The 17,649-nt window shown below is 39.3% G+C and overlaps 1 protein-coding gene across 50 annotated transcripts in view; it reads right to left on the bottom strand.

The window, feature by feature from the left end:
• ANK3 (ankyrin 3) overlaps positions 1-17,649 on the bottom strand; it is a 327,597-nt gene that overhangs the window by 122,793 nt on the left and 187,155 nt on the right. For 36 of the 50 annotated variants that reach the window (XM_085553969.1, XM_085553937.1, XM_085553942.1 and 33 more), the window contains 7 exons: positions 14,841-14,942; positions 14,262-14,360; positions 13,786-13,884; positions 8,583-8,681; positions 4,873-5,058; positions 4,287-4,310; positions 2,970-3,068 (listed from right to left, as the gene is read on the bottom strand). In XM_085553969.1, coding sequence (XP_085410095.1) covers positions 2,970-3,068; positions 4,287-4,310; positions 4,873-5,058; positions 8,583-8,681; positions 13,786-13,884; positions 14,262-14,360; positions 14,841-14,942 — 708 coding nt within the window. The remainder of the gene's footprint in view (positions 1-2,969; positions 3,069-4,286; positions 4,311-4,872; positions 5,059-8,582; positions 8,682-13,785; positions 13,885-14,261; positions 14,361-14,840; positions 14,943-17,649) is intronic. The other 14 variants (XM_085553950.1, XM_085553966.1, XM_085553943.1 and 11 more) reach the window with 1 other exon arrangement.

Raw genomic sequence — 17,649 nt, forward strand, 5'->3', positions numbered from 1 at the left:
GCACACAGCTCATTGTGAAGACTGTTTATAGACATTAAAAAACCAAGAAACAATGGGGTGGCAGCAGGCAGGCAGTACCTGTGGGTCACTTTTAGCATCTGTTCTAGTGCCTGTTTTGTTTTCTGGATAATCAAGGATCAAGCAAGGACTCTGTTACCTAGTTCTAATAATGATACTTTATCCTCAACTCACATTTGTCTGCATCTGCCTACAGATTCACTGCTTTACCAAAATCTAACTCATATTTCTATTAAGCGCCTTCATTTCCAGCCTTCTGATAAAACTAAATTCAACCTCATATTACTGTTATTTATGCAATTCCTTTTGTCGGGGATACCTCATCTAGATTTGCAACCACGACATAGTAGAGATGTGCTCTGCAGATGCCTTCACCCAGCTACTGTGAGCACAAACAAGCCATTTAGAACTGAGTCAGCATCAGCCCACTGCTCTTTTGGGCTGATGTCACTGCACCTGCACATCCCAGGCTGTCTGAACAGTCTGTTTCTCTGATGATGAGGAGAGCTCACGGAAGGTGAACCTGGGATTTCTGAATCTTGAAGAGGAAAGAACAACTCTCTTCTGACTTCAGATCTGCTCTCCATCAGTGCCCTTAATTCAAATTGATGCTGCTAAAGCTCAGATTTATTATTTCATGGAAACAGGCACAAATGGATGATGTTTAGCAACACTGGTAAAAAATGCTGGTAATTGCTAATGTAGTTGCATGGCTAATCCTTAATCATGTTTCTGAGAGGAGGAGTTAACACAAGATCTGTTCATCTTCCTCAGTCCAGTGATTAGTGCCTATCAAATATTGAACACCAAAGTTTATGACAGTTCCAAATGACTTAATGCTCTAATTTGGTCAGATTAAGGCTCCAGGAATATGAAATCAATGTTATCAGAGAAGCCAAGCACACATGGTTCAAATATTCCCAGAAGCACCTAACTGCCAAATCTACCCTTAACTCATGAATTTCACATGGATCTAACCTTGGACCTTCTCTCTTTCATCAGCAACATAAAACCTATTTTAGCAATGCATGAGCTGTGGAAAACAATTTGTGAGAAACACACAAGCAGTTCCTATCCTATGATATTCTCCTATCAGCTTTACTCAGTATCTGCTAGTACTCTTCTCGCTAGTGTTAGCAGGTACTGCATTGTTTTATATTTTTTCTTTTTAGCTTTGGGGATTTATCCTCATTAACAGATCACTGAACAATATGTTGAATGAACAGTGGTCAGCACTTGTACTACTCACCTAACCTCCTACTTACAGTTTAAAGATTACATTTTGGGTCAAAACACTTAAGGTGCATTGCTCAGCATTTCTATCCATGCTCTACCCATCACCGATTCTCCTTATTAATAACTCTCTAGAAAAGAACTGCTCAAGTTTTGTTTAACTCAGAGCAGTCCCATAAGTAAAACAGTAGCTTATTTAGTAAATAAACACAATGTTATTTCCCTGTTTTCGTTGATTTGCAATGTTTATCAAAGACTTTGCTTGATGATTTTATGATTTTTTCCTAATCTAAACGATTTTATAATCCTAAGTAAAAATTTCCCTAAGTCAAAGGATTTTGCTCTTCTGCTCTGCTCTCATGAGACGACACCTGGAGAACTGTGTCCATTTCTAGAGCCCCCATCGCAAGAAGGACATGGAATTCTTGAAGCAAGTCCAGAGGAGGGCCACAAAGATGTTCAGATGGCTGGAGCACCTCCCCCATAGGAGGACAGGCTGAGAGCTTGGGCCCTTCAGCCTAGAGAAGAACAGTATCTGAGGGGACCTTATAGCAGCTTTCCAGTACCTGAAGGGCGACCACAGGAAAGCTGGGGAGGGACTTTTTTGAGGGAAGACAGTGACAGGACGAGGAGAAATGGCTTTAAACTGAAAGAAGGCAGATTTAGACTAGATATTATAAATAATTCTTTTCTATGGGAGTGTTAAGACACTGGAACAGGTTGCCCAGCAAGGCTGTGGATGCTCCTTCCCTGGAAGTGTTCAAGCCCAGGCTGGATGGGGCTTTGAGCAACCTGGTCTACAGGGAGGAGTCCCTGCCTATAGCAGGGGGTTTGGAATGAGATCATCCCAAAGGTCCCTTCCAACCCAAACCATCCCATGATTTTATGATATTATCTAAAGTAAGAGGAAAAACTACATTTTGCTTTTGCTATGTGACAAAATGCTTTAAACAGTGGAATAATACTTTTTCCACTGCAAAAGCAACATGCACAGCACATACTCAAAACCTTTACAAAGAAACTGTTGAATATTACAGTTCAGTCTCATCTAATCACAGACACTATGCCAAATAACTTCCCCCTTCAATACTGCTGGTTGTTTTTCCCCCCAATTTAATTGAAAGGCTGCTCCCACACTACATTAATCCTGGCTTTGTCTCCTTTCCCATTTATCTGAGGAACTATCCTGCTATTCCTTTGACTTCGGATCAGAGCTTATGGGATCAGAAGGATTATTTCGCCCACCTTAGCATGGCTTTCTGCTATAAGGCTCAATCTTCAACTCCCCTCCTTTTCTACACCTCACTTCCTCTTCTACCTGTCTTTTTTCTCAGATCTTCTTTACGCATCATCTGACACTCGCATATGCAGTGAAGGCACAGCTGCTTTATTCACCAGCAACACTTTCCCTTCCTGTTCACTGGAAACAACTGCATATTGAGGACAATTCAACAGGGACAGCATTCCTGCCATATGTTACAGTTACAGGCAGAAGTAGTATCCTCACCAAACAGCCTGCCTTTCACAACACTAACTATGAAAATAAACAGAGGTTTTCAAGAGTTCAGGTTCAGCAGCATGGGCATCCCCTCTTTACATTTTAAGGTAACAAAACAAGCTGTCAGGTCAGACCTCTCCACTAGCAAGTACAGTGCACATTTCCACGCCTTCCAAGTGTTAGATTAAGTAAACTAGAGTAACTATGATTCCATTCTTACCCTTGCAGTGAAGTCCACAGCAGCTCCTCGATTTAACAGCAATGTGGCTACATTGATATTTCCATAGTGAGCAGCTATGTGAAGGGGTGTGAACCCACTCTGGAAAAACAAACAAACATATATATATGTGTATATATATATATTATCTGCTCAGTACTCCAAAATTTGTAGCAGATCGTTGACTAAAGCTAATAATAGGAGTGTGCTGCAAGTCACCATTCCAAATCTGTACTAGTTTTCACCCACTGACAATTATTTACTCACTCTCTGAAATTCTACATAAAATCATACTGCAGTGCAGGAGGGAAAATAAATTAAATGAACATAATTATTCTAGAAGATCAGTACTAATAAAACTTTTAGATATTTCAGGAGAAACAGCAGCAAAAAGTGTGACTATTAAAACATTGATCTGTCTTTTATAATACATTAATTTCTAATGTCTACTTGTTATTGGCATTATGTCAAAATCGCAAGCCAAATTTATTAAGAGATTCTTTGGAGAAGTTCAGATACAAGTCATTTGATGATACTTGCTAACTGTTTTTACAGATTCAAAGTAGATGCAAATGAAAACAACATCAAAGACCATTTTGAATGATTAATATGGATTTTTTTTCTTTCCAAGGGTTAGTACCATAAAGATCAGTGTCCCACTGAGGGCAATCACAATGGGTTATGTTCAGACACCACAAGTTATCAACCTAATTAGAAGATTCCTTACCGATAATATCACTTCAGCAAATTATTTTCATATTTAAGTAGTTTTACTTCTTTTTAAAATAATGCTAAAACATGCAGCAATTCCATCAGTCCTGCAAAGTATGAAACCTTATGGGAACTAGATGCATTTCTAAATTGTTAGCAAGCCATGCTAAGTTTGCAACTGCCTTGCTTCGGGAGTTTGGCAGATTTAAAATCACAGATCACTCCATTTGCTGACACCATCAAGGAAAGTGTCATGCAGAAGCCTGAAGTCAGTCTTGGATGCACAACACAACAGGGTTGTCTGCAGCTCTTGACACATCTGGTAAATGTCGACTCCATGAGAATCCCTGAAAACTCCATCTTACATAATATCGCTCATTTATGATGGCAATCGGCACCCAAGAACACTTGCTCTCATTTTTAAACCCTAGTGTTCAGCTGCAGAAAGCCCTGGTATCTAAACTACAGTGTTCTCTGGCACATGCTACTTAATTTTATCTAAAGCAGGTATCTATCCTATAGAAGGCGATGCAGAAAGGAGGAGGAAAATATGACGCAGCAGCACTAAGTCATGAAGGAGTGATGATGCATATATATATTTATATATACCTCTGTTGTTCTATTCACCATCATCTAGGTTAACACATTTGGAAGCAAAGAGGGGGAAAAAATGAACGGTTAGTTCACCACTGGTGATATGGATGCAAAAAGCTTCATGATTGCTATGTGGGATGGCAGCTCAGACGACAGCACAACTGGCACAAAGAAAGCTTGACTGAATGGAAGCTGAATGATTGAGTATTTCGAATGTTAATTGTTACATGTTTATCAGAGTTCTTAAAGTGGCAATTTCACAAACAACTAATCAAATGACTTAATTGTACGGTCTCTCCAGCAGACCACCTCAACAGTGGCTTCCATTTTCAAGAGAACGATTGCAATAATATTTTGCTTTTATTTTCTATTTGCAAAGTTTCTACAAGAGAAGTTAACCCTGATTCAAACAAAAAGGGAGTGAGGAAAAAAGAAAAAAAAGAGGCAAGGGAAGCTAGTGAAACATTATTTTTAGTCACAAGCTATAGGAGAAAGTTATGTGCAACTCATAAGCCAAACACTTTAATAAAGGAAGATCTTCACTAGACACAAGATATGCTCAGCACTTAGCAGCATAAAACCTTACTTCCTTACAACTGACCTTTGATTCCACATCAGCATTGTGGTCATTCTGCAGGAGCAGAGCCGCTGCCTTTGTATCATCCTTCCGAGCAGCGATGTGAAGAGCGGGAAGACGGACTTTTCCTTTTGTATCATTTTCAAGCAACAGTGAAACCACCTGGTCATGACCTTGCTGTAAAGCTACTGCCAAAGGTGTGAAACCATCCTGCAACATACAACAAGGCTGCTCAACACTTATTCCAAAATCTCAAGGCGGTGCAAATTGGAAGCGATCTCATCACCGGAGACAGTAAAATTAAAAGACATACACAAGCAAAACTGACTTGGAAAAAAAACAATGAACTATTCACTTTACACATTTCATTATATGCACAAATGTACGTGTTAGTATTTAGAAACACAAAAAGCTAGCACTACTTAAAAGTTACAAGTAAACATGATTTCTTCATAGCAAATTATCATCCTTCCTCGCCAAAGCTACCAGTTAAAACATACATTTCCATTTTATTATTAAATTTCATCTCAACTCTCATATATTTAAATTTGGATTTTAAATAATATCTGCATATATTTAAACAATAATTATCAATAACACAGTAGTATCTGAACAAGAATGCACATTCTCCCAATATAGCAATTGCTTTACTACAACTCCAAAGTATAGAAGTGATATATAATCCTCTTATGAACACAAGTGATTTCCTTTCAGACCAGTAAATGGCAAACCAAACAAATGTGGGAGGACAAGATCTGAAAAATAGAAGACTTTTGTTTAACAGATTTTAGAGTGCATTCTTCAAACATGGGAAAAGTACAGTCTGAGATGTTTTTATAATTATATTTTTGTGGATCTTTAGAAGACTTATTATTTGGAATCGCTTTTATCCAATAGAAAACCCAAAATTATTCAAAAATTCTAATGCAAATTATACTACATAAGGTATTTATTTGGTTATTCCTTCTAACACTTGATCTGTACATTCAGAGCTTTTATTACTAGATCTCGTTACAGGGTGGTATGTATTGAACACATTGTATTATTTTCTAACTGCTTCTGCCATGATCAAACTGTATGTTTGTGTAAGTGTGAAACAGCAGCACAGCAACAACACAGAAGTATGTCAATCCCTACAATGCCAGAAGTGCAGAGTTCAAATATGAACTTTTTAGCTTTTGTAGGTAGAAATACTGTTTTCAGTAAGGAATCTCTTCTTTGCCTCCCAAAACAAAGAGAACCTAATCATAAGAGAATAAAGGGAAGAAAAGAAAGACAGAAAGACAGCATTTTTCTCAAAAAACTGAGGGTAAGTTAGAAGAAAACTCACTGAAATTCCTTTGTTCCTAACAAGTTGTTTATTTAAGGAGGTGCGGGTTGTTGTTTATTTTCCCTTTGTTGTTGAATGATTTATTTATTTAAACTCACTGATCCCAGCCTTCCACTTGGCATGATGCTCACCCTTCTGTAGAGGTGGGGCATGGCTCTGGGCTGTGGTCCCAGGGATGTTCCAGCAGGCAGGGACACAGTATGAAAAATGCTTTGCAGCTTTACGGGCCAAGACTGCCACAGATATCCCCACCAGAGGGCTCTGACAATATAGCTACACGGTACCTGCAGAAATGGAGGCCTGGACGAACCTTGAGAGAAATAGCACACACATAGCGACCAGGAGATATTTGCTTCCCTCTCTATGCAGCCAATGGCAGTGGCACTGTCAGCTGCTTTTCAGAGACAAGTGACTTAACTATCACCAGCATCTCTCCTCAACAGACTTTCTCTTCTGGTAAAAATGCTGCTAAAAAGAAGGAAAAAAAAAAATCCTAGGACTACATTTTCCTCTTTCCCTAGGGAAAAGTGAGTGGACAAATGGAAGCACTTCATTTCAACACCAAAATAGCTGCTATATGCTATACTCCAGTTTCCCAACTCTGATGAGGACCGCCCACAGATTCAGTTTGTGCAGAGATCACTGTACCACAGCCAAGAAACTGCGACCAAGAATATTAGCAATGACAAGAACGCATTTCCACCACGTGCTATCTGAAATTACCGGCCCACAAAAAGCAATTGCAAGTATCTTGATGTCAGTAGTATAATTAGCAACTACACTTTAAAGCATAAAGCAAATCCCACTCTAGGGAAAAAAAAACCAAAACCAAACACCACAAAAAACTAAGAATGATTTAAAGACAGCATGTGGATCTACTTTTTTTATATATATATTAAAACACCTCTGCTGAAGAGCTATATTAATAAATAATTGGTTAATAGTAACTATCTAATAACAAAGACTTTCAAAATTACATTTTCAAATAAAAAATTTAACCAAGAGAAAAAAAAACACCCAAGCAATTATCACAAACAAGGCAATAAATGCAACGTTGTTTTGTAGTCCGAATCTTCAGAGGAATTACACATGGATATGAGGTTGAGTTGGACAAAGCTCAGCCTAAGCTGACATAAAAAGGTCAGGAGGAAAAGCGTAGAAGAATCCAAGCCAAGTACTTGTGCACAATTCTACATAATTCTATTTAAAGAACATCAGACTGGCACAGATATTTTTAAAAGTCTAAAACAACTGCATGTTTCTGGGCATCCCATGACATCCTTGTTTTCAATACAAAATAATATTCCAACAGCTATGCTATTGAACTGATGTTCTAGATTAAAAATATTTCATTTTGTTACCTCTGAGCATTTTCAGAAGGTACCTTCCGGGGCACAACTCCTGTTGTAAGCATTGTAAGTCATTTTGAGAACTTTTGATCCGCAATTTTTACAATACTGTCATCAAAAGAGAAGATTCCCTACATGCATCACTAAACAGTGACGTTACAATGTACAGTGATGCAATGAAGTAATTTTGCTTCCCGCATCTTGCAAAAAAAAAAAAAAAAAAAAAAAAAAAAAAGCAACTTTCTCAAGCATTATTGGTTCTGTGGAACCAGTTCAGATGAAGCAGCCAAGTTCCTAAAAAAGTTATAGAGAGAAAATACTTTTTTTTTTTTCTTTAAACAGATGGAATGAAGTACTACTGAAATGCTTTTTAAGACTATTTTTAGGACTATTAACATGTCTGCTATTCTTATAATCACTTTGAATATTTTCTCCAAGTTTCCTCACTGAGTTATAATTACTTTTTTAAACTAGAAATAAAAACTGTTGTTCGAGAACCATCACAGAACATTTTCAAGGATGGATCTTCCATCATTCTGTCAGCTTGCAATTATCACTGCAAGACCAGACAGAATAATTGCATGCTGCAGAGAGGGTATCAACTTAGCAATAAACGCAGCTCAGAAAGTACTCCAAGCACTTAGCAGCCCTGGGTTTTCCCTGATATCCCAGAGCTGGTTCCGCAATATAAACTGTTCTTGCTTTATGGTTGCTCTCTATATTAGTCAGTACTTTTAATGAAGGCAGAAAGAATTTTCATATCATGCACACAGCTTCTCTGAGCACTTAACCTGAAAGATTACCTGTAATGACTAAGAACAGATCTATTTTTAGAACTGTTTCTAGTTAAAGTCATGTTTTAAAAAAATTTTTAGAAATTGCAAGTGGTTTAAATTGCTGAAAAGTCAATAACTCAATATTCATTAGCACATTTCACAGAGAGTTTTTCTGCTCTTTAATTTTGTACTTGAAAGACAAGCTTGGTGTAAGCTAGCAAGGGTTACTACTGGAGTGCATCATATCTTTTACGTGAACTCAAGAACTCAAACATTTACCTCTGTGGCAAGGCTCTGACTGGCACCATTATCGAGAAGAAACTTCACAACCTCCAGGTGGTTTTCTTGGGCTGCCATATACAGGGGAGTGAAACCATTCTGAAACAGGAAAAACAGGAGTGTAAACACTTCACAAACATTTTATACATAGCAAAGATCTGTCAAACTCGGGTAGATTAGCAGGAAAACAAACAAACTACATGCTCACATACTAGTCAGTGATGTGATCACCCTTGATTGAACGGAAGATAGGAAAAGGAAAATTACTTCAAAAGACACAGTAGAATCTTTCAGTTAATCATAAAGTTATTACAGACAGGCAAGGAAAGCTCCTTTTATATCTATCACAGAACTGTAGGGGCTGGAAGGGATCTCTAGAGATCATGGAGGGCAAGCCCCTTGCCAAAGCAGGCTCCCCACAGCAGGTTGCACAGGTAGGCATCCCGGCAGGTCTTGAATATCTCCAGAGAAGGAGAATCCACAACCTCTCTGGGCAGCCTGTTCCAGTGCTCCATCACCCTTACCATGAAGAAGTTCTTAGGCACTTTTTCCTCCCCACAGGGGGGAGGCCCAGGTTCAAGTGGCACAAGTGGTAGAAGTGCCGCTCTGCTACACAGGAGGCTCAAATCCCGGGGGTTGGACTCAATGATCTCTAAGGTCCCTTCCAATCCGCACGAGACTGTGATACTGTGATTTGTGTGGAACTTCCTATGCTCCAGTTTACGGACATTTCCCCTTGTCCTGTCCCCACAGACTGCTGGAAAGAGGTTGGCCATGTCCCTTTGACTCCCACACTTAAGGTATTTACAAACATTAATCAGATTCCCCCCCCGCCTCAGTCCTCTTTCCTCAAGGCTGAAAACTTGAAAAAAAGGCTTCTACTGTGAAGTCAAACTAAAAGTCAGTTTGAGCAAACCATTTGGTAGAGAAAAGCTCTGATTCCTGATAAATGTAACTGCAGCTCAAAATACAAAACAGAACAGGCAAATACAATGCATATCTATAGAAACAGCAAGGTCAGTGACTCTTAAGAATAATTTTTTCTCTTCTCTCCATTACCTTTCACTTCTCATTCACTTGCACCTCCTATTTATGGCTTGTATCTCCTCAAAGAGCTGCCTGTAGAACACAGCCTGCTTGTGGTCACTGAGCTACTTCATATTTCTGGCATCAGGAGATCTCGGGATGACTGGTTCTCAGCAGTTCGAGACAAAGGTTTATCAGTGTTTCTGACCACATTAAAACATTTCTCAAATTATGCTCAAGTGAGTGATTTCAATCAATGCCATACTAGTAATATAGGCTGAAAGGATTAACTCATTCTCTGGCAAGCGCATTCCACTTACAGTCAATGCTTTTATCTTTGCCTTAACTGCACACAGGCATTTCAGGAATTGGATTTCCAGGGTTTAATTTTTCTCTACAGTCCTGTGAATTGCAGAGCTTTGGCATAACTCACAAGACCAAAACAGCAAAATGAAATCATGATATTTGTTCTGGTTTCAAAGTACTTGAAAAGAAATTCAAAAAAGCTGCTGCTTTGCACCTGAAATTGCTCAGCTTTCATATAGCATTGTATATTCCTCAGTGCAACAGTCAGGAACCAGAGGATAAATTCACTTTACAGTAACAACATGCATCACGCATATAAAATTTAGGTGAAACAACCAAATGAACCAGCAATAAAAACAACCAATTCCTTTGTTCTGTGATTTATGATATATTTTTTGTCTTCATGCTCCAGCATTATCCTTTTTGCCAGCTGCAATGGCACCAAGCAGCTCTTTTCTTCATCTGTTCCCTCCTAAGACCCCCTAGTTCACCTGGCCATACAGCACTCACACTGTAGAAAATGAAGTTTAGCACATCATTCACACCACAACTTGGTGTTTCTTGTTCAAACCCTGAAGTCGTGCTGTCATACAGCTAAGACAGGAAAAGTCTGAGCTTGAGTGGCACGAATAAAGAAGAGCCAGCAGAAACCCAGGAGTGTATTTCAACATTTCTAGAGATTGCACTTCTTTGTAACTAGGCCCACATCAAGTAGTCCTATTGCAAAAACAAGACAGAAGCTCAGTGTTGTCCTGAACATGAAAACCACAGACAGCTTCTGGGCTTGCTGTCAATGAAGCAACTCCAATGGCAAAAAAACAGAACCAATTCTTGTGTGCTGCATTTCATAAACATTTCATTCCATTCTGCAAGAGCCAACAAAGTAAACAGAATAGAACAGGAGGTAAGGGCTAGTTAAAAATAACAGGTATAACAGAAGAGGCATTCCATCAGGTTTCAACAATGAGAAGGTCAGGAAGTGTGTGCATGTGACTGGGTTTAGTTGAGTCTGTGTCAGCACCCTCAGGGCTGTAACATGGTTAGAGCAGACATTTCAGCAGGGCAGAAGGAACTGGGGAGTAACTCAGCAGTGCAGCTACAGAGGACACTGACCTAGCTGCAGGAAACCAAACAACCAGAGATGGGCTGAGACAACTCTGGCCATATAGTTGCGTCATTTGCATCAAGACATTAACATTTTGAATGCCGGTGGGATGAAGAGAAATTATAGTCTAAGACTTGCAGCAGTGAATGATGGCTAAGTTATATCAGCCACGGTGAAAATGGCTAAGACACATTTGACTGACACAGCAATGGGGCAATGTTGTATGGAACACATCCAACCAGGATGCACAGGAGAGTGTAGGTGACCCAGGGCCAAGCATGTGGACTTCACTGGCAGCAGAGGCAAACAGGAGCTCAGAAAAAATGACAGTTGGAGAGGAAATGGCATGTGGATGCTTGATCCAAGAGGAACTTTACAATCAGGAAGACACCGAGCAGCTGTGAAGCCACATGTTTACAAGGATCACACAGGCTGCAGGGTCTGTTGCTGTTCCGGTATTTGGGTAATTTGGTCTCAATTCAGTAAAGCACGCTACAAGCGTGAAGCGTATGCTGAAGTTCTACCAGAGGCGAAGCAGTATGTCAGTGCTCTCACCAGAAATGAGATCTAACAGTTTAGCTACTGCACAGTTAAAGTTTGGCTTCATGGTAAAAGAAACAAACAAACAAACACACCATAAAGTGCTCTATGAGGTATCTAATATGTCACATTACAGATGATTTTTATAGTGAATAGCAGAGTCTGGTATTTTTCCCTATAGTTCCATGGAACACTCAATGCCTATTTACTAACTCCACTGAAAATTAAGATTAATTTTCTTTAGTTTTAAACATTTGCATTTAGAAAACAAGCAGGAAATACTGCAATACTTCCTGATCATTAGTTTCAGGAAATTATTAATAGGTGACATTTCTCAGAACCAATTATTATGAGTTTCCAGAGGTAGAGCAGAACCCTTTTTCCTGAGCTAAAGTTACTGTACGGTATTCGTAATCTTTTCCCCCATGCTCTGCTTTTCCATTTCAATCAAATAAGAAGTAGAAGTTGACAAGAAAGCTCATATGCTGTAAGAGGTACAAAATTTATACTCTTTTAATTTATTTTTTTTTTAATATTATTTTCCAGAAGCACAAGAAGGTTAAAGATTTAACCTTCCTAATGCTAGTGCTTTGAGCAGGGTTGAGCTGTTGTCTTCAAGGGAGGAGGAAATGAAGCCAAAGTGACATAAAACAGGGTATTAAAGCAAACAAACAAAGAAACAAAACTTCTTCAGGTGGTCTCTCTGTGTGGGTATGTAAAAACCAGCAGAATGTTATTACAAGCTTTACAACAGCTTAAGTTATGCTCAGAGCCACAAACAAAACTGGTCCAGGGGTAGTTAACAGGGAGCTCCGGGGACCACAGGGCCTCCTCAGGAAGACTGATCCCAGGTGCAATGTCACACTCAGGTATTGGTGTAGAGTGGCCAATATACATCAGTAGTCAAATGGCAAAGAAAATCTACTATTCTCACGTTAGCAAAATTAGGGTAACGTGTGGCAAAACCTTAGGGTATACAGACAGTGCAGTTACATAATGTGTTTACAATCTCAGATTATTTTTAGTTTCAGGGCTGAATACATAAGTTCTAAATCACAATCAGAAAAGATCCTTTTCTCCAACAGCAAAACCACTGGAAATGTTTCTGCTTAGACATTTTTAATTGAAACTATTATTGCTATTTTTCTCCTTACGTTCAAACTCTGTAGTGCCTTGAACTAAATACTAGCATACCTACCTAGTATAAAAGAGTGAGAAAGTTGAAACAATGTCTCATTTGTCCAAGCAAAAGAACATGAAATATAGTTTGCAAGTACCTAATATTCGTGAAAGAGATTCTCTTAAATATTTTGTTCATGTTGAAAGACCATTTTAAAATGTTTATTTAAAATGTTCATCTTTATAAATTATTTTTAAATGAGGCTTCCTAGGTTTCCTTTTCTTCCCAAACATCATCCATCATGTCCAAACCCTCATCGTATGGAAGAAAAGCAATACTGGGCCAGACGACAATACCACCTCCTAATCTGATCTTTATCTGACACTCACCCATGAACAGGACAGGACCCCAGGGACACCTGTGAACATGGCCACCTCTCGCTTCCAACAGTCAATGGTTTAAATACTTTTTAAGCCAGAGTGGTTTTCTTTCTGCTTTTTTTAACACCATTTCTCCTTATTTCAAATTTCCTATGATTTATCTAAACGTCCCTTCAAAGGACTTCACCAAATTTAAAAGCTCTGCATATGCTGCTCCTATCTATTCATACAAGGAAAGGGGAAGGTCTCAATTAAGCCTTAGACACTAAACCATGTGAAACAAGATCTCTGTCATTTCAAAAAGTTCTCTCCCACTCTCTGGTTTTATCAGTACCTCTTCTGTCCGTGTAACAATTAGCAACTCATAGGACATACTGGAGGCCAGTTCCAAAGCTAAAGGGCAAACGCTTTGCTGTGCTACATGTTAAAGAACCATACAACTATATTCCAAACAGCCCTGGATTTGGCTCTGCTTTCTTCAACCCCAGGGGGGTCTGTATGCATGGCCCCTGGACAGCTTAAAACAGAGATGTTACTTCTAAGCTTTTTCTACTGGTGACTGAAGTGTTCAATTCAGAGTTAATACTGACTTTATCACACCTAATTTTCAAGGGCCAGCATGAACACTATGAATCTACCAAACAAACCTACAGCAGAAAGGATGAAAGATTTTTATCATCAGCAGTGTTCTTCAAAGTCCCAAATGAGAAATTAATATTACTTTACCTGAGACTGTGCATTGACATTGGCCCGATTCGTAACCAATACTTTGACAACTTCCGCTTGCCCAGCGAGGGATGCTATGTGCAATGCTGTGTTTCCTTTCTGAAATAAGAAACAGCAATATTTGAGTACAAAACTTGACCTTGAATACACAACAGTATTATCAAGAACACTGTTTGCTTTAAAATGCAGTATTTCCTGAGATTAAATATTCTTATTGATTACTTCTAATGAGTAAGTCTAGAAAACACAAAAAGCAACCAACACAGAAATCTCCAGTTTGTCGAGTTAATCACATCCCTAGTACTCTCAGGCATTCACTACAATCCAGCAGGTTCCAACTGACAATACTTGAGACCACTTGACTAGTGGAAAATAAGTAGTTATTGCTGCAGTAATGTCTGCAATCAGTTGGCTGACACCTTACATCCATGGCATCAGTGTGATGAGAAGAGAACAATCAGATGGGTTTGACTGACCTTTGTCGCTGCATCCACACTGGCACCTCGCTGTATCAGTTCAGAGACAACTTCTACGTGCCCTTCTTTGGAAGCAAGATGGAGTGCATTCAAACCATTCTGATTTTAAAAAAAGCAAAAGAAAGAAAAACAGAAAACAAAGAAATGCAACTTAAAAGATTGGCATAGCTTTTCCACTGTAGCAAATTACACATCAGGAGCTGAAAAATTTCATCCCAGTGAGAGGACTGCTTCCAAAAATTATTCTTATGTGAACCTTATAACAAACAAATTGCAAGAAAAAAGTACGAACTGAGTTATGATATACTAGACTCTGGGGTCTCAAGTTCTATGTGCTGCCCAAGACATAATACAACACAAGTGGAATGAAAGATAGTGTTAAATAGCATAACGTTCTCCAAGTGGAATTGGAATGATATGTTGGTAAGGGGTAAATGTTTGAATTTGGTAAGATACGCAAACATGACTCATCTGAAAACAAACACATTATTGCTGACATGAAGTACAAATGTATACTCATATTCAAGAAAGAAGGAGAGAGGTATTTATCCAGAAAATTTTATCAGAATATTTTTCAACCTGATTAGAAATGTTGATGTCCACTCCACTTTTTAAGTAGTCAAGAGCCTTTTCCAAGTTGCCAGCTCGAGCAGCTCTCAAGTAACTTGCATTTGTGTCGGACTAGAAGAAAGAAGAAAAATATCTGTTAAAAAACACAGCACTATATAAAAAAATATTCTCTTGACAAAGTTGTTACTAATGATACATTGCATTATGCATACATTTACCTGGATGAGAGCAGATCTCAAAACGCCTGATCAAGTATGGGTCAAACCCTGCCCTCCTTGCTTTAGATCAAACTCCCACTGGTGAAAGGAAGCTGACCTCTTGACAAGGCAGCACAACACAGACTTCACAAATACATGTCCGTTATGCAGCAGTGACCAACATGCAAGGCTAGTAACCAAAGATACATCTGGTACCCAGCCAAACATGGAAAGGCACAGGACAGGACTCCAAGGAAACCATCCCACTCTTTCCAAGAGAGCCACATCATGTTCAAAGTCAAAATGAACAGACTGGACTGCTACTGCAAGATCTCACGTGATGGACTAAAAAGCAAAATACTCCATGATGAAGGACTGGACTACGTGAATGAAAAACTTAATTCTACAAGTGAAGGCACTTTACAATGATTACTTTGTTTTCCCCATTCTCCCTGACTTTATGGCACATTTTATTTACAGTATTTGCCCATATTTCAGTGCTCAGAAATCCCTAGGCACAACACCATTATTTCTTCACAGAATTTTAATTATTTCTCAGATCTTCCTTTAAAGATAGTCTTTAAATTTTCTTTCTTATGACTTTAGCTTGAATATCAGTATGGCAGAAAGGATGGTTAAGACATGAAAGATCTCTGAAAGCAATTCCCACTCCTCAGAGAGTTTTAACAAGTTATGCAAATACCCACCAAGGATGATAACGCTGATCCTGCCTTGGAGCAAGTGGAATGAACTGGGTTAGCTTTCAAGAGGGACAAATCTTTGATTTTATCTGTACCACAGCTTCCCCTGCCATTCTGGGAAGTCAACACATGTTTTTGTGTCCTCTTCTCCAGGAACTGTCACAGTTTTTCCTCAGTATAATTTCATGGAAGGCTTACATCACTATGGCTTTAAGTGTTTTAAGGCCCTTTAAGGTTCTAAAAGTGTGGTAATTATCTTTACAGGGAAAAAAATAAAAGCAGTAACAGTTGAGATAAATATAATACATTGTGGCCCCAATGCTCAGTTACCCATGCAGCCTAAACTCTCTATTTTCATCCTCACATCTTTTAGATTTGCTATAGACTTCTGTCAATTCAGCTGCTGCAAAACTGGATGTTCTGTTCAAGCACTCCAAACCCATTTGAAGTTACTTTTTTTTTTTGTATAGGATGAAGCAATCTTGGGCACAATGACAGCAAAATGGCAAGCTGCATGAAGATTGCTTTCCTCTTTGTAGTAGTACAAGATACAAGGCTATTTTCACTAATGCTTTCAGCAGAAGCAGCTCTCTCTCTCTAAGAGAGAATTATTACTTACGGACTCATCATTGTCTTCTGTGTTTTGTGCACAGAGCTTTACGCTTCCTGTGGTAAGTTACTGGTTTACAACCTTCTCTGCTCTAAATCATTATTTCCTAAGTACGCTATGCTGATCACTACAAATCAATTTCTATGATGTGGTTCCAACAAAACAGCCCTCCAACACCAGTCTTTAATTAGGCTCTATGAAAAGCAAGATGCTGCTACAAGCTGCACAGTCAGAACTGTAAAGACTATGGGGAAAAATAGCTGCCTGGAGAGAGGCAGGAAAACAATCTCATTGGGAAGATCATCTGAACTGTACAATGCAGATTATTACAGGAGACAGGTCATTTTCTCAGTGCTTAGCAACAGCAGCCACTGGGGTAAAAACCAGGTCAGCATTTTATCAGCATTACCAAAGGTATGAGGGAGGGCTTAATAGACTGGGAGCCTTTTTTGTCACAGCGTAATGGCATGTCTGTTTGGCACAGTCAGCAGGTGGACGATAATTAACATCAGCTGTTTACAGCTGCTCCTGAGTGGGGAAGGACACATCAGAGTGTCTTGCTTTGGAAAAATCAGTTCCAGCCAGTCATGCCTATTCACATGAGACAAGAAACACTGCTGATGCTCAGACACATCTGAACCTTTCTATCTGCTCAACAAAATACAGGGAGGGGGAGAGAAAGCAGAAAGAAGGAACCATAAATAGCTAATATTCATGTTAACATCAAATGGCTGCTGCACTGTGCAGGACAGCTATGCCCGTGTCTTTTAAGGACTTCTGCTGTAAAGAAGAGTTAGGTTATACTCCCAGTGTGGAGACATAAAAATGTTTCAAATAAGCTTGCTCAGGTGCTGCTAAGCAATGCACAAATCTATTCCCAAAAGGTCTCAAACAAACAGAATGCCTCTTTTTGCCAATCACCACTCAAAACATTATTTTTTGCTCAAATTACCCAGCAACACAAGTGCCACCAGCAGCCAGGTCCCCCAGGAGGCAGGAGAGAAGGCCAGGGACACAGAGCTGTGACCAGAGGCAGCCTGGGCTCTTGCCACCCAGTGCCTTTCTGCAGGAGGGCAGCAGAAGGGAAAAGCAGCACAGGCATGCAGCGAGAACTTGGGAGCATCCAGAGAAACTGTCCCCCGCAACATGCTGGGAACAACCCAAACTCACCTATACCTCAGCCTGTCTAAGGAGGCACTCCCAGCTTCTGCTCTAATGGTTTCCAGTTACTTGAACGTTATGTGAACTTGTGAACGAGATGCCTTAGCAGCCAGCTGTAATACATCCCTATGGGCCAAAAAAGGGAAACC

Source organism: Coturnix japonica, chromosome 8 (genome assembly GCF_054131305.1).
Source record: "Coturnix japonica strain WE chromosome 8, WE-NBRP24, whole genome shotgun sequence".
Taxonomy (NCBI): Eukaryota; Metazoa; Chordata; class Aves; order Galliformes; family Phasianidae; genus Coturnix; species Coturnix japonica.